The 23252-nt window shown below is 48.4% G+C and overlaps 1 protein-coding gene across 2 annotated transcripts in view; it reads right to left on the reverse strand.

Annotated features, from left to right (window-relative positions):
- SLCO2A1 (solute carrier organic anion transporter family member 2A1) overlaps window positions 1-23252 on the reverse strand; it is a 91908-nt gene that overhangs the window by 41451 nt on the left and 27205 nt on the right. For both annotated transcript variants that reach the window (XM_077130162.1, XM_077130163.1), the window contains exons 2-3: window positions 12149-12286; window positions 8801-8963 (exon numbers count right to left, since the gene is read on the reverse strand). In XM_077130162.1, coding sequence (XP_076986277.1) covers window positions 8801-8963; window positions 12149-12286 — 301 coding nt within the window. The remainder of the gene's footprint in view (window positions 1-8800; window positions 8964-12148; window positions 12287-23252) is intronic.

The following is a 23252-nucleotide window of genomic DNA, read 5'->3' on the forward strand; positions in this document are numbered from 1 at the left end:
AGTCCCCAAGAGCCTTGTTAATCCATACTGCCCCTCTATTCCAACTAAACTAACCTCCCATTTAAAGGCTGATTTCTACGGGAGAATGCATTCTGAGTTTCATCGTGGGAAACTAAGAAAATATATTCTTCTGTCCCAACAAAATACAGCAGAGTCGGGTTGACAGCCTGGGGCCCATTGTGGGGTGATGGAAGGAGGTTACACTTTGAAGTCAGACAGACCAGGTTCAGATCTTGGTCTCGCTGCTCATTAGTTCGGGGTCTTTCTGTGTCCTCTAAAACAGGTGTAATACAATACCTACCTCACAGTCTTCCTAAAAGGATTAAAAATAACGAGTACATTATAACCTGGGACATAGCGATGCTACCATGAGATGGATTTTCATCCAAAGAGACCAATACACCTGAAAAAGTCAAATGTGTAAGGGAGGTGGCAGACCTCTTGAGAAAGCCAAAACTGTCCACGTTAAAAACTTGGAGACTGGGTCCAAAAACTAGAGACAAGTAAGATCAGTGCCAGCCATCAGCAATGAATGGATTGTAAGAAGTGGTGAGGGCAAGTGCATGTGTTCTCTGTGAGGGAAGAGTGAGCTCAGGAAGGGGTGGAAGAACGGAGCTCCCATGCTGTGTCCACAAGATGGGATTCCTGAGACCTGTTCGGAGGCAAGAAACCCCCTTCCAACACAGCAGTGTTGGCCCTAAAGGGGGGCTGTGGGGAAAATGCCTACTTGCATCGTAGAAGCTGTAAGATCGAACGAGCCCACCTGAGAGCCAGCCCCACCGTGCACAGTGCTTCGCTGCTGGCCACAGGCTTCCCTGCCCAGCACCCTGCACGCCCTCGCCTCTGCACATGCACGGGCACCCTGATGGGTCACCACCAGGACCAGAAATGAGCCAGCATGTGGCTCAGCTCATCACTGAAGCTGCTTCTGCAGCAGATAGGAGGGAAGAACGACATATCTGAGCGAGCACGATGGCAATTCAGAGCCATTTAATTTCAATATTCAAAGAAACGTGCACTTAATTTTGCACACCTCAACTGAGTGTAAAGCAGAACTTACTGGTTATAGATTTATTCAAGAGGTGGATGAGGAGCTCTTTGGAAAAAAAATAAAAAAAGAAAAGGATTCGCTGAGCCAAGATGAGTTCATCAAAGCCAGTCATGCCAAACCAACCTCATTTCCCTTGCTGATGGGACTTCTAGACAAGCAGGAGGCCGTGACATGTGTGTTGCTTCACTGGAGGAAACTTTTGGACACAGCCTGTCATGACATCCTGGCAGTCAACATGTGGGCATGTGGGTGGAGAGTTCTCAGGAAAGAACTAGGGCAAAGCGTGCCCAGAGTGAGCGCACAGATGGGCCGGTGCGGCCTGGAGAGGAGGTGGCCCTGACTGCGCATCTGCTCGACTCGCTCCACAAACATGACCATGATGTGCACGACGTGAAGCTGGGAGGAAAGGCTCACAGGACAGTCCGAAGGCTGACAGCTCAAAACGAGACTCCAGGCTATTAAGACGGCCCCCAACTAAGGAGAAAATACCAATGGAGATAACCTATTAAGCTGTACCTTAACTTCAAAGAACTCAGCTAGTCAGGAATTGGATGGATGAGAACCGGCTTGACAAAATTTATGGGACGAGTCCCTGGTGTTTGGACCACAAGCTCATAATTTTTGCCTGCATTGATGAGAACTCCAGGTCCAGAGGGTGAATCCCACTGTCTGCTTTCTGGGCAGAAAACTCTGAGGATGCCTGCTTGGTCCTAGGCAGTGTGGGTCCCCAAGGGCCCGAAGCCTTATTTTGGGAGGGAAAGCTGAAGGGATTGCTGCTATTGAAGCAAAGATACCGGATTCATGTGATGACTGTTTCCTCAGCTGTGGATGGAAAGGTTTGTTCTGGGTGGTTCCAAGGGGCAGACCTGGGATGGAGTGTCGGATAGAAGGCAGAATTCAGGGAGCGCTAAGGAAAAGAGCCATAAGAGAGGAGAGGACTGCTCTCACGACCCATAACTGTCTTACTTCAAGGCAGTCTTGGGTCCTACATCCCCAAAGCTAGGCTCTGAGTGCCTGGAAGGCAGCTGTGGGCCTTGGGGACAGTCTAATCCAGGGGTTGGCAAACTGCAGCCTGTGGGCTAAATTCAACCCCCAGCCTGTTTTTTCAATAAAGTTTTATTGGAACACATGTTTATGTACTGCCCCTGATAGCTTTTGTGCCACAAAAACGGAGTTGAGTAATTACAACAGAGATCATTTGGCCTGCAAGTCTAAAAAATATTTACTATCTGACCCGTTACAGAAAAAGCATGCTGACTCCTGGACTAGTCTGACTGATTGCAAACACTCAGCCACCAAATCTTCCTGCAACCGAAGTTTCTGGGGAAGCATGATGTACTAAACAGACAAAAGCAGAGCTGTCCTCATTGGGCAGGGGTGGGGCTGGGAATCCCACTTAGACCTCTCCTCACCCCAGCCCTGCCCCTCTGTGGAGCCAGGAAGGAGCTCTCCGGAGCATTCCGGAGCTCCAGCCTGCCCCCTTAAGTGACCGCTGAGACCCAGGCCACAGGTGCACAGTGGGTTTGGAGGTCAGGCCTGTCATGCTGACTTCTCTCTACTGTTTCCCTTCATTGTATTTCTGAGCCTGTACCCTCTTCGATGGTGTCCAATCCAAACTCTGAATCCTGAGAGAAAGCAGCTTCCTTTCTGGTTTCCCACCTGCTGGTGGAAAGCACACTGCCCAAATGTCCCCAGTGGCTCCCATTTCAAGCCTTTGGGCCAGAAGAGGCGTCTGGGTGCAGCCAGGGGCCCCAGCTCTACCCAGAGTAGCAAGAAGAGCAGAAAATTCCTCTCTGTCTAGTCTGGGGATTCTCAGGGAGCCCAAGGCCTCCCTGCAGGGAGTTCAAGACTTTCTCAAGCCACATTCCCTGGCTGGACAGGAGCCCACATCCTCTAACCACGGGGCTGTCCCGCACTCCCCAACAATTTTCCCATGGTGCCCAAAGCCATCGGAACAGTGACCCGCCTTCATTCTCCATGCTGGGTGTTGATTCCCCCAAGGAGAGCCTCCCACCGGCCCCAAGTGGGTCTGAGATGCGACCTGCCAATGGCTCCCGGAGAAGCCACCGCGGGGGAGCAGGATGCTGCCAGCCACCCGGCCCTGACCCGAGCAGGCTGGCTACCCAGGCCTCGTTCCTGAGCAGGAGAGACTGAGCTCGCCATGAGGGGCAGCTGGAGCTGGGGGACTTGCCCAGGCCCCTGCGGGTGACCCAGGAGGGGCACAGGGGCTCGGGTGTCCACGCCAGAGGCAGGGGGTATTGGGACCTGCCCACAGAACAGAGATGCTAAAAGAGCCCACGGAGAGTCAACGACTGTTACATCAGCTGCTCCGGCCTTCGGAGAGGCCAGAGCGCCGCCGTTGCCATGGAGATGGTCAGTTTTCCCACGGAGTGCCAGGCTGTCCCTAACCTTCCACAGAGCGGCCGGTGCTTTCTCTCATCTCTCCAGGTTGGCTTCTATCCTTTCCTACACTACGTATTAAAAAAAAAAAAAAAGTTCCGCATCAAACCTCACTCAGTTTTGTTCTAACTGATCCGTTCAGGGTTATTTTTTTTTTTCTCAGTTGAAATAATAACACCCATGTGTTTTGTGATTTTCCCTTGTTTGCTTTCTCTTCTTTTTCAGGTTAAATAAATTCAACTGGGCAGGTTGCGCAACTCCCGCTCTGAAGCTGTGTGCTTTCATCCTTCCTTCCACACGCCTTCCCCCTCACCTACGCCTCCACGCCCCATTCAACACCCACCCACACATGCCCCCCCACATCTCCACAGCCCCCTCCCCTGCACGCCGCACACCTCCTCACCACGCTCACTTCTTATATATAGAAAACCTCGCTCACACACACCACCGTACACCCTACAAACACGCAGACTCCCCTGCACACCACATGCTCTCTCCTGCCCCCCCAGCTTCTGAGATGTCCAGCTCACGCCAGGGATGGTGCCCCCCGCCCCCCCACTGAACTGCCAGGAGCTCGCTGTCTATAAGCAAATCCCCCAGCTGAGGGCCCTCCAGGCACACGTGGTTTTGGGGAGGGGGCTCCACTCTGGAAGCCAGGTTCTCTCCTGAGGACAGCGGCCAGCCCTGGGGATCTCGAGGCCTCCCCACCCTTCACCTCCTGCAGCCCTCCTTCCCAGAGAGCGGGGGGCGGGGGGGGGGGGTGCGGGCTGCTGGAAAGCTCAGGAAGAAAGGACTAGAAAGTGACGCTTCCTTTTCTTTTCTTGACCTCACCAAAAATAAAATCCGACTCTCCCTTCCCTGCTGGAGGAAACTTCCTGCCTGCTCACATCCATTGTCCGTGCGTGTGGGCCGACTCCCTCTGGACGCGGCCGGGGAACCTTTCACAGGTCACACCTCATCCTACCAGACGCTCGGTTTCCGAAGACCCTGCTCTTATCTCCTGAGAGGGCCGGTCCCCCGCTGGCCGGCTTCCCGCCCGAGAAATCCTCTCGGTGCCTCCCAGAACTGCTCTCCCAGGCCTGAGCTGGCAGCTCGTCTTTTCTCGAAAGGCGCCAGGGCACATTTCCGGACCCCACTGACATTTAGAAAATCTAAACATCCACAAATGCCTGCATGGCCTTTTTAAAATTAGCAATTAGTTGTTAAAGGTCTCCGTGATTCCACAATGTTCAGTTCTCCTTTTTTTTCTCTACAGATAGGGAAATTGAGGTTCAGAAAGATTAGGTAGCTTGCCTGGGGAGATTTGGCAAGTAAAGGGCTGAGCCGGGATTTGAATGCCAAAATCCAAGCTCTTGCCCCCTTCCCAGGCTGCTCCGGCTAAAGACAGAGCCAAAGGGCAGCCCAGCCCTCCACGGAGAGAAATCTTGTGGCCTGCCTGGGGGAGAGGGCCACTTGGCAGTGGGAGGGGGGAGCAGAGGACATGCTGCGAGGACTGCCGAGAGCAGAAGGACCCTTCACAGGAAGCAAGGTGCTTCCTCACTCAGGCCCCTGCGTCCCCATCCATTGACCCCAGCGTCTCGCGGGTGTCATCTCCAGCGCGGCTCAGTGACATTCCAAACTTGCATCCTAGGGGCCCCGGCAGCCCTCCGGGGAGGGTCGCTGGTGTTTCTAAGTTTACCCTGAAGGAACTAAGAGTCAAAAGCGTGGAGGAAGAGGCCCAGGCCGTGCAGCCAGGGCCGGGTTCTGACAGAGGACGGGGGTTCAGAACCACACGGTGTTCGGGGCGGTGATTAGACCTTGCCTAATGCAAAACTAACAAAGCACAGGAACGCAGTTGAAGTAGGAGTCGCGTTTCAAGCCTTTCCCACGGAGTGGGGCTTCATGAATATTGTAATTTTGCTTCTGTTCGCCCAGCATCCACCCACGCGCCCCTGGCACCCACGAACAGCCCCAGCTAGAGCCCCAAGATGCGGCTCTAGGGCCAAAGTCCTTCTCATCCCACCCCCTGGCCCCTGGAAGATGCCCCGAAGGAAGCTCAGTCTGACCACTTCCAGCTGCTGCTCTCATCCCAGCCAGGCCCGGGGAGACCGCTGGGCCCTATCAGTGCAATTAGAATGTACACAAATAAAATGAGCAATAACCACCACAACATCCACTCTCCTGGCCTGTGAATCCTTCCCGCAGCCCTGGGAGGCAAGGTGTGACCCTCTCGCAGGCCCTTTTGGTCCTCTCTCCGTGGAGTTAGGCTCAGAAGACTGGATGGCAGTACTGCCGCCCGAGCAGTGCAGGGCTGTGGTGGGCTGAGCTAGGCCCACTGACCACCGGCTAATAAGAAGCAGAGTGATGCTCTCGGGCCCACCCTGGCATGTCCCAGGGAAAATGCCACCGGGACATGGGCCCAGGCCCTGGGGAGCCAACCCACCGGGCTGAGAAGGCCTCGTGTCCGGCGCCTGGCAGGAGGCCCTCCCCTTGGCCTGGGCCTAGTGCTCCAGACTCCCCAGCTGTCATTAGCTCGGTCTCCATGCCGCTGGGGAAGCACAGGGGCCGCGGTTGTAGAGAGAAGACAGTGTCGCAAGCCCAGCCAACCATGCCCTTTGGGTGGACAGCCAGCAACTCCAGACTCTCCTTCAGAGCTGGCCTCAGATCTTTGTCTAGACTGAGGCGTGGGGGTGGGGGGGCATGGCAGGAACCCTGGCTCAGGTCTGTCCTCACCCAGGGCCCACCTAGAGCAGGACTCAGCCCTGAAAGAGTCCAAGGAAGATCCAAGACCACAGGCACAGTGAGAGCATGCACTGGTGATCTATGGGGAGCTGGGGAAGAGACGGCCAGGACCCAGCTGGCATTGCACAGTCAGCCGCACCTGTTTCTGTCCCATTCCTTCTCTTCTCCAACCCTCAGTTGCTTCCCTCATAGGTCTCGCTACCTATGAAGGAATCTCCTCTATCATCCTAAGTGATTCAGCTCTTAAACCTGGTTTGCACATCTGACTAAAAAAAAAAGAGCCCGGTGTTTAAGCAAACCAGAATCTATTATTTCCCCAGGACATCCCTGGGGGCTCATTCAGACATCTTCAACTCCGAAATAGTGGCCGGAGACGGGCATTCATGGACTGGGCCTCTCACAGCTGCTCGTTGCAAAACCAATGGCTGCTGCATTCCTTAAAACAATGTAGGTTTATCTGAAGCTAAGAAATTAATATACAAATTAGCTCCAGAGAAGTGAAGTCCTGGGGTGCTTAGCTAATGCAAATGCAAAATCACTCTGGAGGGCCATTTCCACCACCCAGACCATAACAAACACCTCCTGAAAAAGACCCCACAGTTCCTTCTTGCATTTTATCTATGCTTGTTGATTCGATCCTGGTCCTCAGGAGACTGAGGACATCCTTTAGATATTACTTTCAGGAGGACCCCTGAATGAGCAAATCTCTAAGTTTTTTTTATGTTAATTTTATCCTTGCTTTTGAATTATACTTTAGTTACAAATAGGATTTTTAAAGTTGACAGTTATTTCCTCCAGGCACTTTGAAATCACTGTGCCTCTGTCTCCTGGTGTCTCTTGATGATGTGGTCAGTCTAATTGTCCTTCCTTTATAAATATTCTGCTTTTTTTCTCTGGTTGTGTTTAAGATTTTATCTTTTCTTTGCTGTTCTGAACGTCCACCATAAGGTGGCTAAGAATGGGATATTTTTTACTTCTCATGTTTGGAAGTTCAATGTGCTTTTCCTTTTGATGAATGTTTTTCTTTAATTCTGAAAAAATTCTCAGCCAAAAGTGCTCTCAATATTGCTACACCCCTTATTCTCTCAAGTTTTCCTTCCAAGAGCTATATATATAGTTGAAATTTTCATTTCTGATCTTTTTGTCTCTTAACCTCTCTTTCATAGTTTCCAGTGCTTTTACCATCTATACAACATCCTGGGTAATTTCCTTAAGTATGGCTTTCTATTCGCTACTCTCTCTCTCTAGCTCTATTATTCTGATGTCTAATCCATCCTTTACATTATAAATTTTAATGGTTCTATATATTTTGCTAATTTCTAGAAGTTCTTATGATCATTTTGCAAATCTCTCTGTCCATTTTCCTGATTTCTTGGTGTTGCCTAATGGCTTGATTTCTTCAATTATTTTAAATGCATTCATTTTAAGTCTCAGATTGTTCCCTTAGCTCAAGTTTGGAGGATGCTAATCCTCCCAACATTTTGTGTTTGCTTGCTCCTATTCATGGTGGATTATCTCCTCATGTGTTCTATGATGTTTGACTGTGACGTCAATTTCACTCTATAATAATTTTTAAAAACATTTTTTAATGTAAAGATAACTAGAAATGTGTAACTTCCAAACCAGTAGGAAGCAAAAATAGGTCTAAAGCAATAGGACGCTAGGAGAAAAAGTACAGGGATAAGCAGTGGGCTTGGGCACACTGACTACAGGACAGTAGCCACCCCTGGGGAAAGAGGAGGAACAGAGAGGGAGGTAATGTTTTATTTCCATTTAAAAAAAGAAGTTTCTGAAGGAAAACTGCCAAATGATGGCAGTCTGTATATGGGTGTGTGTTTTATTGTTTTCTTTACTTTGTAGTAATTTGAATTTTTTCCTATTAAAAAATAAAATTTAAAGAAAAAGGAACTCACAGCAATTCTGTGTTATTTATACTGTGCCTGTGAATCTTGCAAATGCCTCCACATCTCACCCTGCCACAGGACATATTGAAAACCGGGGTACGGTGTCTCAGAAGGGCCATTATTCTGAGCATTCAGAGACCTGAGTTTCTGTCTCCCAGACTGATTGGGAAAGTTACTGCACAGTACAGAATCACAAGTCCTCCTCTTAGACCTTTTCCCTCCCTTCACATTGTCCAGGGAAATCAAAGGAAATCATAGTATGAGACAGCATTGCAATCTGAAGAATGATGGATAAAAAGTGTAAATGTCAGGGAGTGTTATGATTAAGCGTGGGGAAAATCTGCACATCTCATCCTAGGCAACCCTTTGCCCCTCCTCCTGCCCAGCCCACTGCAGGTGCTGCTCACAAATATACCGGGCAGGTGGTCTGTGGTTCATTCTAGGCAACTAAGCACAGGGAACCAGAGGGGGAGGTGAGCCACAAACTGCTCCTCCCTCATCCAGCCAGAGCTCAGAGAGCTGCTGCACATCTCAACTTACTCCTGTATGCTCTGAGCTCCAGATGTGCTTTGTTCAGAAACAAAGCAACAAAAGCCCAGGAAACTTTCTGGTGGAGAGGTTGCTATGGCCCAGAGTGGAATCCATTGTCCTGGGAATGTCCCCATCCACTTTGTGAGATGCCCGCGTTCCTCATCCCCTGGGGGCAGGGCCTGGAGACACTCACCGGCGCTGGCCAAGGTGTACTGGTAAGGTTCTGAGAGGAAGTGCGGGAGGGTGAGGAAGAAGGCCCCAGCAGCCAGGAGGAGACCCCCGATGCCAATCAGCCGTGGACGGTGCACCCGGCTGCCAAAGTAGCTGACAAAGATGATGAGGATGGCATTGCTGATCTGTGGAGAGAGCAGAGGGGCCTGTGAGACAAGAGACCCCATAGAGGACACCTGACCACACTTCGTTCAGGGAAACCAGAGAGGCAAGAGTGCCCAATGTCAGTGGGGGCCAGGAAGAGCTGTGGTGCTATACTTGCCCAGACAGCCTCACAAGGGGCCAAGCACCACAGTTTCAACTTTTTCTTATTGTCAGAAATCTTCTCAGCCTCCTAGACCAGACCAAAGTATCTAGAGACCATGGAATGCTCATAGCCTAAACTTCAACCATCTCAGGACCAAATAAATGGGGGCAAATCCAAGGAAACCTCCATTACTGGCTGGCTCTTAGAAGCAGCACATATTCCCTAATTAAACTCCCTAAGGACTCTGGCTTGGTAGTCAACAAAACAATGCATAACTCATTAAATTATACAACAGCTCTTATTTTATGAAGTAACATGCCCATGTCCATAAGGTTAGGAGGCGGTTAGTCAAAGAGCTGAACCCAGGATGGCCTGATGTTAAAGTCCTCTTTATTAGAATGGTCTACTGCCTATTAGAGAAGTGGTTTTTGCTTCAGCTTTACTACTAACTTTTCCCTTCCTCTCCTTGAGCCTGTTTCTACTTTTGCAAAATGTGTCATGTGGACCAAATCACCTGAAGTCCTTTTCCAGCTGGAAACATTGGTATCCCTGCATTCTGGTGTTTTCTGGAAGGTTGTGCTGTGGGACAACCTGCTCTATGCCCAGGAAAGGACACCAAAGGCCTCAGCTTGAGGACCAGGCTCTTTATTGGTAAAGGCAGTGCTGTCAGGCCTTCTGTCCAGGTCTCCATCCAAGGAGATGATCCTCTACCCTAGAATGCAAGTTCACCTGGACTAGAGGATCCCTGAGTGTCAGCAGCCATGAACTACCCCCACCCCCATTTATACTGCAGTCTCCTTCTGGCTGGAGAAGCAGGCACCTCTGTCTTAGGAAATAGGAGCCAGGGTCTTGGTGGAGGGACCCGAAGGGGGACTCAGGGCAGAAGGACTGGGGAAGCCAGGCCCCTCCCATCTGGAGAGCACCTTCCAGCATTCTCCTGGGACTTGGGCTTATTTCTCAGAGAGAAGATGAACTTCCACAGGTGTTATAAGTGTTGCTGGTATAAGACCTTGGTTTCCAAACCTTTCTTCAGCAGTGGAATTCCTTTTAAAAAAATTATTTTTTTCCTAGCATACCACAAAGAAAGTGAAGCTGTTCTGGCTGAGGTGAGGAGGGCCTCTACAGCTCAGGTCTCAGCTTTCTCAGCCCCTGTTGTGGCCCCTAAAACCGCTCTGTGAAGTTCCTTTTGACCATTTGAAAGCTGTTATGAAGCCCATTGGTAACATAACCCTGTCCTTCACAGTCTCAAACCAAAAGGGCACCAGGGAAAATTTGGGGGAGGGCTCCAGGGCTCCCACTGATTTTTCCTACACAGCCTTGGCCTTTGGTGGTGCACCAGAGAAGCTGTGGCTTCATAGGGCCAAGTAGCCCAGCGGCTTTTCCTGTCAGCCAAGCTCCCGTCTCCTGCCACTGGCCTTTTATACCCAGCCTTCATGACCCCTTCACCTCAGCCACTGGGCCCCAGAAAGCTTATGAGACTATGAGCTGTAGCTTGTAGATTAAAGCCACCTGGAGGCTCACTACACACTCCACATGTCCAGATCTCTGCTCCTCATTTCCCACCAGCCTTGCATTCCTCTCTCTACTAGGTCTGGTTCTCCTCACACATTCCCCCAGGCTTCTAGCAGGCAACCTCCTAGTGGTTTTTGGCTCATTTTGTCCTGTGCTCAAGCAGTGCCAAATCCTTCCTTTGCTTCTTGTGCAATATCTCCAGGATCTTTTTCTTTTAAACCCCTCAAGCCTAGTTTAAAGGTGCTTGTGGATGCCATGACCAACTTGTGGACCCCCATCTTAGGGTGCTCTGGTCACTGCTTGCAGAGGGATCATCTTAAGATGACTTCTCATCCTGACCCAGCTCTGCTCACAAATCCATGCTGGATCCTTGCTGCCTACCACGAAAGCTGGGGGTTCTCATGCCTGACCCTCAAGGTCCTTCCTGATTTGGTTGTCTTCGGCTTGATGGGTAGCGTCCCTTCTTTACTACTTGGTCTTTTTCTAAATGTCAAGGTCAGAATCAATAGGAGTACAGGGAGCCCTAGAGTTGAGTTTCTGTCTTATCTTTTCTACATATTCATCCATCCACCCACTGTACACACACAGACAAACAAAAAACTTAAGATACACACAGATACATGCACACACATATACACATTTAGACCAGTGAACAGATACAAACAAAGATACACAAACACAAACTCAGGCACACACAGAAACACACATATCCAGATATACACATTTGGATACAAATATATAGACATACAGATGCTCAGACACACACAGAAAGCAGCAAGGACACACACGTGGCCGGGAAGTGCAGATGAGACATCATACTTTTTTTTACAGCTCCATTTGAGCTAGAAACTGCTCTGGGGGAAACTCATGTCTCTAAATTGCTACATCTACCTGAGTTTCACTAAGTCAAGGGAAGAGCTAACCATGCTCCAGGGGCATAGCTCAGCCCCTGGGAGGATGAAACCACTGCCTCCATCCAAGGGAAGAGAAGAGAAGGGAGAAGCTGGCCTGGGTGCCTCAGCTCACTCTGAAGAGCCACTGGCACATTACTGCTGTGCTGCCAGAGCTCTGGCCTCCCCTGCCTCTTTCTCCTGATGCCCACTGATTCCTGGCAGACTGGGCCTTCTGACCTTTCACCTATGTCCCCCAGACTACCCTACCTTCCTCTAACTTTGATCTGTGGTCACTGAGGCTACACAAACTCAGAGTTATCACAGAACTCAATGACAGGCACAAATTTCGGAGACATGGAGATCTGCACATCTTGGGCAGGCCATTTGCGCTTGCTGAGCCTCAGTGTCCTCATCTGTCAAGGGGGATGAGCCTAGTGCCAAGGACAGGTGATGGCAAGGTGCGTGGTTTAGGCACAACCTCTGCACCCATCATCCTGGTTTGGTCTGGTTGTCTCCATTCCTGAGTCCCCAGGCAGAGAGAGAAGCCTGTCTCCCTTCTGCACATTCCAACTCCCTGTTCCTCTGCTCCTCCAGAGCCTTCTCCAGGAACCAGGGAGGGGTACAGGGAAGGGCTGATGGACCAGTACGCCCTGCTTACCTCATTCAAGCTGGAAATGAGCCCTGAGGAAGAACTGGAGAGACCAAAACGCTTCTCAATGGTGGTCAGGCTGCTCTTGAAGTAGGCGCTGTACAGGAGCTGGCAGAGCTGCAGGAGTCCATGGAAGAGCACAAACACCTGGGGCAAGAGCAGATGAGGCCATTAGACCTCTGCACGGCAAGCCCTGGACGCTGGCCCCAACCCTCCACTCTAGGACCCAGCGGTTGGGTGTGAGTCCTGCCTCCACAACTTCCTATGTGGGGGATCCAGCCCCTCCCTGGCCTGGCCTCCTCACTTGTTACCTGGGTAATGCCTAGTTCACAGGGTGGTCCTGAGGGTGAGATGAGGTCATGCTGGAAGGTATTTCAACCCCAGGGAAGCACTCAGTCAGCAGCAGTCATGACTCTCATTCTCAGCGTTCCTACCACTGTTTTCATAAATGACCTGGTAAAAGCTAGACAGGGTTGGAGAGTTGCTACCTTGCCTGCAAAGGAAAGACTAGACTCATCAGCCCTACACCAAGGCCTTTCACCACAACTGTGCTGCTGGGCTGCCCCCCGCCCCAGGCCTGTCCGCCCTCCTGGGCCACTCTGTCTCAGTTCCTACCACTGCCCAGTCCACAAACAAGCCCTCCGACCCATTGCTTCGCTGTCTCTTGCCCTGCGCCCCATCCCCCTCTCCCTCATTAATATCAGTTCTCTAAGGCCCACCTCACATGAGCCCAGTGGGTTTGACTGAATGTTTCCCCCTCAGGTCCTCGGGGAGCATGTTATCAGATCTCACCAGGGATATCTTGGCTCTTTTCAGGGGTGTCTGTGATCGGGCTTGCCCCTCCTCCATGGGTGGTGGGCATAGACCCTGGGGAAGGGGCCGAGGCCATCGTCTCTGTACCCACCCTCCCCACACACCCAGCCCCCTTAGGTGCACTGTAGCTACCAAGAAAATATGAGTTCCACAGTGGATGGGGACAGAAACCCATCAGGGAGGGGGGGAGAAGAATTCGATGGCGCCTGGAGTGGGTTCCAGGTTGAGCGTTGGGCCCTCCTGTGTTCTCAGCTGTCGGCCAGCCCCGAGCAGGTCACAGCTGAGTCCTATAGTCAGGGGCATCCCCTGGAAGGTACCCCTCTGGAAATCTCACTTTTCCTCCAGGGAAGGGTGGAGTGCCGATCCGTTTCATAGTCTGCCAAAGCTCTTCCTGGCATCTCAGGAGAGCAACTGGGGCTCCACCTTCATTTCCTTTTCCTCCCAAAGTTGAGTCTAGCCCTCCTCAGGAGCCCTCCCTCCAGGCTCTGGGGCCAGAGTGAATGTTTCCTCTCCTACCTGGCAGGGTAGTTTTTGTGGGGTCACCTCGGGGCTTCTGAAAGGGCCCAGCACTTGTGGTCTACACCTGCTTCCATGCTCCTGGACCTCCATATCCAAGACCATCACACCCACGAAACTGCTGCCCGCCCCTGAGCCCACACAGCCATCTCCCCTCACCCAGCAGTGGAGGGCAGTTCCCCTGGAGGGGGGCACCCCACCATCCAGTCCCCTCAGAGAAGCTCCACTTTACTCAGTTTTATATATTAGAATTCTTCTTTTTGTTTGAACCAAGTGTTCCACTGACAAAGGACCTTTTGAAAACGATCTAGGCACAATCTTTTTTCACAAATGGGGAAGCTGAGGTCCAGAGAGGAGTGACCAGAATGCCTAGCATGATGCCTGACACAGAGTAGGCATTTATGGGCTCAGGTGCCAGTTGCTTGAGATGCTTGGAGTGGAACAGTTCTGGGCCAATCCCTCACATCATAGAGTGGCCTTAGCTGGTTTCTGTCCACTGGAGCTCACGTTTTCCCCAACTGTGAACTAAGTGAAGTCTATAGGTGGTTCTTAGCCCAGTTTCTTTCTTTAAACTTTTTTATTGTTAAATATAACATATATACAAAGAAAAGAAAGAAAAAGCAATGATTTTTGAAGTACACTGCAACAAGTAGTTACAGAACAGATTTCAGACTTTGTTATGGGTTACCATTCCACTATTTCAGACTTTTCCTTTTAACAGCTCCGAAACACTGGAGGCTAGAAGAAATACTTTTTTCTTTTTTGTGAAAAATAATATCTATACAATAAAGCTATAAATTTGAAAGCACATTGCAACAATTAGTTGTAGAACAGATTTTAGAGTTTGGTATGGGTTACAATTCCACAATTTTAGGTTTTTATTTCTAGTTGCTCTAAGATACTGGAGACTAGAAGAAATATTAGTACAATGATTCAGCACTCATACTCATTTCTTAAACCCTACCTTCTCTGTGTAACTCCACCATCACCTTTGATCTTTCTCTCACTCTTTAGGGGTATTTGGGCCATGCCCATTCTAAATTTTTCATGTTGGAAGGGGCTGTCAATAATATGGGATAGGGGGATGGAACTAGTTGATGTTCTGGAGAGGCTGGCCCCTCTGCATTTCAGGACTTATCTGGTCCAAGGACCCATCTAGAGGTTTTAGGTTTTAGGAAAGTTACCCTAGTGCATGGAACCCTTGTAGAGTCTTATATAATGCCCTAGGGGTTCTTTAAGATTGACAGGAATGGTTTTAGTTGGAGTTTGGCAAGTTATGGTAGGTAGAAAAGTCTAACTGAAGCCTGTGTAAGGGCAACCTCCAGAGGAGCCTCTCGACTCTATCTGAACTGTCTCTGCCACAGAGACCTTATCTGTTATACTTCCTTTCCCCTCTTACCTGGTTTTCATTCAGAATCACCTGGCTTGGGTAGAGTGGTGTCTTTGAAACACGGAGGTTAGGCCCAGGCCCAGGCCCAGATCTACTGAATCAAAATCATTGGGGGGTGAAGCCGAAAATGTGCATTTTGGAAAAATTCCTCCAGCAGAATTTGATGGACAAACCTAGTTAAAATCACTTCACTGGACTAGAGGAAATGTTCTGGTTCTAACAGTCCACATACAGTGGCTAATACGTGAAGTATTACGAAAAGAAAATAAAAACAACCCTAGACATTCCCTAATCTATAAGATAAAAGGCAACACAAGAACCACGGAACAAGGCTAAGGAGGAAGCAGCACAAGATGGTAATGGTGAGGGGATCTGTTAAGGTCTAATAGTTTTCCCCCAACACTGGACATCAAGCACCCTCAAGCCTAAATTCTGTGGTCCAGGACAGACCCAGGAAGCAGGTAATTTTATCTTGGATGGTTGCCACATCCTCCTGTTATGATCATTCCTTAGAAGGTAAGGTCAGTAAATCCCTTCTCCAGACATGCAAACTTCCTGCACACTTTATGGGAAGTCTTTTTGCCCATTGGGCAATACCACCATATCTTAGTTCCTCATCCAGAACTTTCTCCAGAGCTTTACACCCAGGTCCATTCCACTCTGCCGAGCATATCCTAGATGTTTCTCAGATCCCTCAGATAAATCACTTCCCAAATAGGACTCATTGTCTCCCCACCACTCTTCTCAAACCTCTCTTCTTTCTTTCATTCATCATCACCTTCCCTCAGTCTCCCAAGCCACAGACCAGGAATCCTCCTTGATGCCCCATGTTCCCCAGCCCCTGGCATTTACCCCACTGTGAAGCTCTGTGAGCTCTCCTTGGTATCTCTAGTATTTGACCTGCCCTTCATCTCCAGGCTCATGCCTTGGTGCACACCCCTACCATCTCTCCCCTGGTTACTACAACAGCCTTTCACTCATCTCCTCTCTGCCCCCTTCAAGTCCTCCACCACTCCAACCTTGAAGGTGGAGAGCTTTCTCAAACACAAATGTGAGCCTGTTGCACCCAAATCAATACATCTCTCTGGTTCCCCAGTTCCCATAAGATAAAAAAGAATGCCTTTGGCATGGTATCCAAGATGCTACAGTTTCCTGCCTGCCTGTTCTGCTCCATATCCTGCTTTGTCTAGCAATTATGCTATGTCTAATCATATTTTGCAAAGACGGACACACCGATATCTCCCATTCCACATACTCTTCTTAAAATATGACACTGACACTCCATCAAGAGGTAGGGTCTGTTATTCCTTTTCCTTGAATATGTGCCAATCTTAATGATTCACTTCTAATGAAGAGAATGAAGCAAAAGTGGCAAAGTGTGACTTTCAAGGTCAGGTCCTAAAAGCCAATACAGAATCTGCCCAGCTCTTTATCTCTTGGGACACTTACCCTGGGAGCCCAGATATCACATTGTAAGGAAGCCCATTACTAATCATGTGGTCACATATACGTGTTCCAGCCAATAATCTCGTTAAGTTTTTTAGCCCATAGCCTGCATCAACTGCCACATATGTTAGCAAGCGAGACATCAGATGATTCCACCTGCCCCAAGTGATGACAAGTGGGGTGGAAATGAGCTATCCCCACCAAGCTCTGCACAGATTGTAGATTCATGAGCAAGCTAAATAGCTTCGTTTTAAGCACTGAAGTTTGGTTTGCTTTGTTATGCAGCATTAGATGGCTGCAACACTGGCCACCCACATACCTTGCCCTTCAACCCCCATCAAGTTCACACTACTCAAAGTTCCTCACAGCCCACACGATCTGCACCGAGTGGTCTTACCCTTCTTTGTCTGGATAACTCCTCTATATCCTTCAGGAGCCCATTTGCTCAGTATGGGGCTCAGTTCTGTGTCTAGACCTAAGGTTGCATCTAAAAATGCCAGCACCCTGTTGCTGCCTCCCGCACAGAAGAGTTTCGATTGCTTGGCACATGGTTGGCAGGAAGGGCAGCATCCAGCAGTGGACAGAAGAGTGGTCATTACAGACTGGGGGCAGAGACAAGAAGGCGTGATCTGAGGCCAGGGCAATGGCAATGCAGGAGGGACCCATTCAGGGGCTCCTGTGGAGGTTGTGTTGACAAAGCTGTCACTGATTCCAGGTGAAAAAAAAAAAGAGAAGAGTTTCTGGTCTGTGACTCAGGAAGGAGGCAAGATCATGCACAGAGAAAAAGACAGGGGCCCAGGAGGTGGAGCACATGTGAAGAGAGAGGGCAGTGAGTTCAGTTTTGGAATGCTTGGGTTTCTGTGAATTAAATCCAGGAAAGACTAGTCTCCCTCCTTCCAAATTAGTTATGAATTAACAGGCATGACTAATCGCTACCAACTTCCTCAGCTGTCTCATGAGAGGAAGGTGGGAATGGTGGGTGAGAAAACCTGTCTCAGATCTTTTCCTGAAAGATATGCCTTTGAGCTTTCCGGTAAACATAGTAATCCCCCATTTTCTACCCCTCAGATACTAGGTGGATGACTCCATTCAGAGCTGGCTGGCAGCTTATCAGATCCCTTGCCCCTCACAGAGACCACCTCACCTCCAGCTGTCGGCCACTGCAGGCCTGTCAGGTTTGGGTGCCTGACAGGAGCTCAGACTGACCAAGTACCCACTACATGGCCATAATGGGAGCAAAGAGGGAGCGCTCCACCTAATGCAGAAGAGACGCAACAGGGGGTTAAGAATATAGGTAGATGGATTGGTGGGAGTGGGAAAAGTGTGCTAGTTGGGTTGCAATTCACCTTCTACCATCATGTAGACCTTAACACTAAATGGTAGGGCAAAAATTTAATTCACAGAAACCCAGACGTTCCAAAACTGAACTCCCTGGCCTCTCTCCTCACATGCGCTCCACCTCCTGGGCCCCTGTCTTTTTTCTCTGTGCATGATCTTGCCTCCTTCTTGAGCCTCATGTCCAAAATTAGCGCATGAATTTTGGAGTCAAATAGGCTACCATTCTGATCTCGGCTATGTAAGGAACGGCATGACCTTCAGCTACTTGTTTGACCTCTCTGAACACCAATAATAAATGAAAGCTAGTATGACCCCCGTTCAAGTTATGGTGAAGACTGTAGGAGACAACGTGTTTAGAGCACACTGGAACTTCACCTGGCCGACAGTGATTGCACCACATATTGGAGGGATGCACCACATAATGAGTTGGGGCTTCCTCCGCTCCCTCCTCTTACCCCCAAGTAATTCAACCAGCCTGTTGCTTTCAGCTGCCCTGTGATATGAGAACTCTAGAACAGAATTTCCACATGTATTCCACAGAACACCACCTGCTTGAGATCTTCCAAGGGGAAAGAGTTCCCTGAAGGAAAAAGCCTGGAGAACATTATATTCTATAACCTTCCCTCGTGACTATTCACACTGTGCATCAGAAACATAAAGGTTCTGAGAAGCCTTTCAGTGAATATCTGTCTCAACCTTTCAGAAAGAAATTTATGGTAAAATTTTAGTCTTGTGATTTCTTCTCAAAAGGTAAAGAAAATAAAAATGTATTACACGCATTACATTGTGTTTAAATAGCACACCATCATTTTCCATCTCTTCTCTCTGATTCTTCTTCATAGCATTTATTGCTTCCTAAAATTACATCCAGAATTTGAGTTCTTATTTATTGACATCTCCCCCACAGAATGTAGATTTCATGGAGGCAAAGATATTGTGTTTCTAGGGCTGCCATATCCCCAGTGTCATAATTGGGACTCAATCAGTGTCAGATGAATGAATGTGACTTTAAGGCACTCTGTTGACCCCAATCCTGCAGAAATACATGTTTCAGCGTAGCCATTCTGGGAGCTGCAGTTTCATTCCAATAACCTCCCCTCTATCCTTATGAATGTCCTCCTTGCCATTAACTTCAATCCATCTACAGCCACATAATCGACCAGGCACAACACAGCATTTGTCAGCTTGGATACCCACTTACCTGGTCCAGTTCTACCTCATTTGTGAATATTTCTAAATCCAAACTGAAAAGTTAAAATTTGCAGCCACATCTGAAGGAACTTTTTGAGGGTGGTGGAAAGACTCAATTTTGATTGTGGTGGTGATTGCACAGTGTACACATTTGTCAAAACTCATCAAACATTTAAAATTCGTATTCATTATGTGTCAAATTATACGTCAATAAAGTTTGTTAAAGGAAAAATTAATTTTAAAAAGATTTGCAAAAAAAATTAAATTAAAATTTTTTAATTAAAAATATTTGCAGCCATGAAAGGTATTCAAGATAATATTCTGAGGCTTTGAAGGGGATTCCACAAAAGGCTACATTTTCTGTTTAATGTGTGAGCACGGGCAAAGTCATTGGAATAAGTGTGTTTTTGTAAAGACTTCCTTTACAAAAGAACTGCTTTGGAAGGTTCAAGACCCATGTGAATGTCTAAGTTTGTGTATGTGTATATTGATGCATAGATCTCAGTTTGTACTGTGTACGTGTGTGTGTTCATATAAATACCTATATTGAGTTTTAGTGTGTGTGTTAGTAAAATGGTGCATGTTGCGTGTCATTTTAGGCACATCTTGTACAAGAAAGGTAGCAGAAAAAGCCCGGGCTGGGGGAACAATATTCTAGCAGGGGTAGGGTCGGTTCTCAGATCTCACCTCTAAATAGGAAGGCAGCACTCCAAGCCCACTCTTTCTCCTCTCCTAACAAACATGGAGAGGGATGTTGGAGAGAAAGGAAGTGGAGAAACCGGAGTTGTCATGAAGATTGTTCTTCTCATATAGAAGAAGCTTTTTACTGCCTGTGCCAAGGAGCTAAGAAAGGCTGAAAAGGTGCTGAGATGCCAAGTGAAGCTTCAGAATGGAGCCCCAGGCCCAAGCCCAGTTTCAAAGACAGAAATACGGACGAGGCGACCATAAAGAGCAAACCATGAGCTCAGCTGTGAACGGGCCAAAGGACAGCCTACGTGGGGTCTCCTTTGCTGTTCGTGATCATGACTCTTTTTTCCAGACTAGACCCTGGAACCGTGAGCTGAGGCCCCTGACTGTGGACAGAGTTAGGGAGGCTGAGCAGAGGGGTTCTGAAATATGATCCCATAGGGTCAGTGCCTGTTCAACCACCGACTCTACTGCTGACCACACATCTCCTGGAGAAGGGAAAGGTCTAGAAAATGTACTGGACCTCAATGTGGCCACTTGTGGGGATGTCCCTGTGGTGATTCGTACACTAAGTGGGCCCAGGAGTGGGAAGCAAACCAACCATTCGGGGACTGTGACAGGGGTGGACTGAGACACAGGGCAGGTGACCTCCCATTTGGGATAACTGCTTCTATCCCTAAATTGCAGCTGCCGGCTCTCCCAAACAGAAGCCACAGAATAATCTAAATAGAGCAGTTCTTCCGGGATGGAGGGAAGAGCAGCATAGCGAGACCTTGCTTTGAGCCCCCACAACCACACAGGGAAAGCCTCATATGGACAGCCTTAGAGAGGCAGGCCAAGCCCTGCACTCACCTCCAGGTGAGCAGTTCATGGCCAACCACCTCTATTTTTAGTTTTTTTAGTTTTTCTGTTGTTTACATCCATGCATCTTAAATTAATATGCTTGAATTGTTATGTCTTGATTTATTACTTTAGAGTCCACGCTATTATTGAAAAGGATATAGCTCATTTCCACTTATAACTCCCATTTTTCTTTCCCGCTTCCTCCCCATTTTTAATAGTTCTAGCAGTATCCTTACTTGCCACCAGATAACTTCACTTCCTGGCAGGCCAGCTGGGAGCCCGAAGGAGCAGAGCTTTCCTCCTGGGTGTAAACACCCACGCTAGATGATAGCGCCTTCAGTTTTTGGAGAGATGCTTTCTTGTGATTCCCCTGGGGAAAAGGAATGTTCTGGATGAATCCACTTCTTGTTTCTGCCTCCTGTCACACCTGCCAATTGTAAATCTTTTGTCTGTCTGGGTATGTGCCAAGCTCAAGGGCTCCCACCCTCTGTAGGGTCCATTTGTGCTCTGAGAAGCCTGCTGTCCTCCATTCCATTTCATCCATCAACACTTCCCATCCACTTTCCATCTTGCTGAAATTATAGAAATCTTTCACTGCTCATAGCTTTTCTCTATTTTTTTCTGGGATGATTTTTTTTCTTATTTTTAACTTATTACTTTCATTTTAATGGGGGCTTGAAGATGAGAGTAGATAAACCTGTGCTCAGTCTGCCATCTTGAATTGTAAACCCAATCTATTTCTTGATGCTGGGCCTAGTAGACAAATTAATTATTCCATCCCCACTTTTTCAATGGGGCAAAGAAGGGCTCAAAGTAGTATAAACTTGTCAGCAGACTAAGCTGAAAACAAAAAAGTGTACCCAGGCCCTTCTCTGCAACCTCCTCCACTCCCCCACACCCCCATATGGTACTTGTATATCCTGATACTTCATTTATTTGACTAGATTCTTCCAAACTTCATTTATTTAACTAAATTAAATAAGTTAATCTTATTTAACTTAGATTCTCCAACAAAAGGCACATAGCTGAAGAATGGCTCTGACCCTGGGTGCCTGCCCATGTCCTCTTATACTTCTATTTTCCCTAGCCTCCACCCTCACAGCCCATTATCGGTTCCTGGTTGGCAGCTCCCCAAATGGGAAGATCTGGGAAGTAAAGCTTGGGGCTCCCAGGGCCCTAATGCAATGGAGGTAACGAAGGGAGCTCAGAAATGGTGAGTCCTGGCTGTTTCCCAATGATGTCAGAGATGCAGGTGTCTGAAGGCAGAGGAGAGCTCTAAGTTGGCTTCTCTGAGGCTCATCTGAGAGGCCCCTCTGAGCTGGAAGGAAAAGAATCCTTCTCCTTGTCCCCTCCCCATACCCTCCAAAAAAAGGAGGGTGCAAAGGAAGGAATCCGATGTGTCTCGGAATGGAAAGCTTCTCTCAGCTAATCAACTTGTACCTTCTGCAGGGTGTGACTTTTGGATCCAAACCATGGCCCAGTAGCCCCAAAGGGGAATGTCTTTTTCAAAAAGTGATTCAGGAAATCAAATATTTTCCCACACAGGAAGAGTGCCTGAGCAAGATAAAGTTCGGAGGCTCAGAACAGCCAGGCCAGAGTCGGAGCTGATGTCATTTATAGGACCAATTATAGAAGATTCTTTAGTATTATTAGTATTACCATGAACTAGAGAGAAGCCTTTGCTAAGACCAAGCCCTGTGGTCCTTTGGAAGTATGAGAATTAGAACAATCTTAAGAAGAAACACAAGGATTTCCATCTCGGCTCCCTTGTTCCATAAGAGGGAAGTATCCCAGCTAAGGAGTGGGCCTGGGATGCTCCTGGCATGGAAGGCCAGTGGGGAGGACCAATGGATCCAGGCCCTGACAGTTCTTTTACTGTTCAGTATAGTTCCACCGCTTCTGCTCTCCAAGTTCCCTTCCAGCCCCTCCTGTCCACAGACTGACCTTACTGTCTGTGCAATGGAGAGACATCGTAATGCAAAGGAGAGATGTCCTGATGCAACAGAGAGACGTCCTGATGCAACGGAGAGACATCCTGATGCAACGGAGAGACATCCTGATGCAATGGAGAGATGTCTTGATGCAACGGAGAGATGTCCTGATGCAACGGAGAGACATCCTGATGCAATGGAGAGATGTCTTGATGCAACGGAGAGACATCCTGATGCAACGGAGAGACGTCCTGATGCAATGGAGAGACATCCTGATGCAATGGAGAGACATCCTGATGCAATGGAGAGACGTCCTGATGCAATGGAGACCTTGAGCGTCTGGCTCAGAGGAGCCCACGAGGCCATAGGAAAACCAACCACACAAGCATCGAGATGCCAAGCGCTGAAGTGGCCTCTCTTCCCACCTTTCACACTACTGGTCCTCGTGGAGTTGGACTAGACCAGGATTTTCTAGCCATTTTTTAATTTAACACACTCTGCTTAAACAAAATCTCACTTGAAAGCCACTGTGTAAGATAAAATGGAAATGCATGCTGGAAGTTCCAATCTGCACAATTCTGTGGTCTTGGTTGTTATTTTGTATTTTGTTTTACTATGAGTTGGATAAGGTCTTTGATAAGACAATGGTCCTTTCCTCTCTTGAGGGTATAAAATCAGAACAATCTGAAGAGAAACATGTAGATTTCCATCCAGCATACTTTTTCCTTCTTAGGGCACATAAAAGGGAGGTAGTTAAGCTTTTAGCTCAAAATAATACTATTTTGATGCTATGCCTAACAGACAAATGAATAATTCAATCTCTACTTCTTCAATGAGGAAAAGAAAGGCTCAAAGTAAGGCTCAGCGGTGGATTGTTGTCATTTCCTAGGATACTTTTTGTTGTTGCTGTTTTGTTTTCTTTTGTTTCCTGATGTTGCCTTACCTAAAGTTCAGCAGT

Source organism: Tamandua tetradactyla, chromosome 15 (assembly GCF_023851605.1).
Source record: "Tamandua tetradactyla isolate mTamTet1 chromosome 15, mTamTet1.pri, whole genome shotgun sequence".
Lineage (NCBI taxonomy): Eukaryota > Metazoa > Chordata > Mammalia > Pilosa > Myrmecophagidae > Tamandua > Tamandua tetradactyla.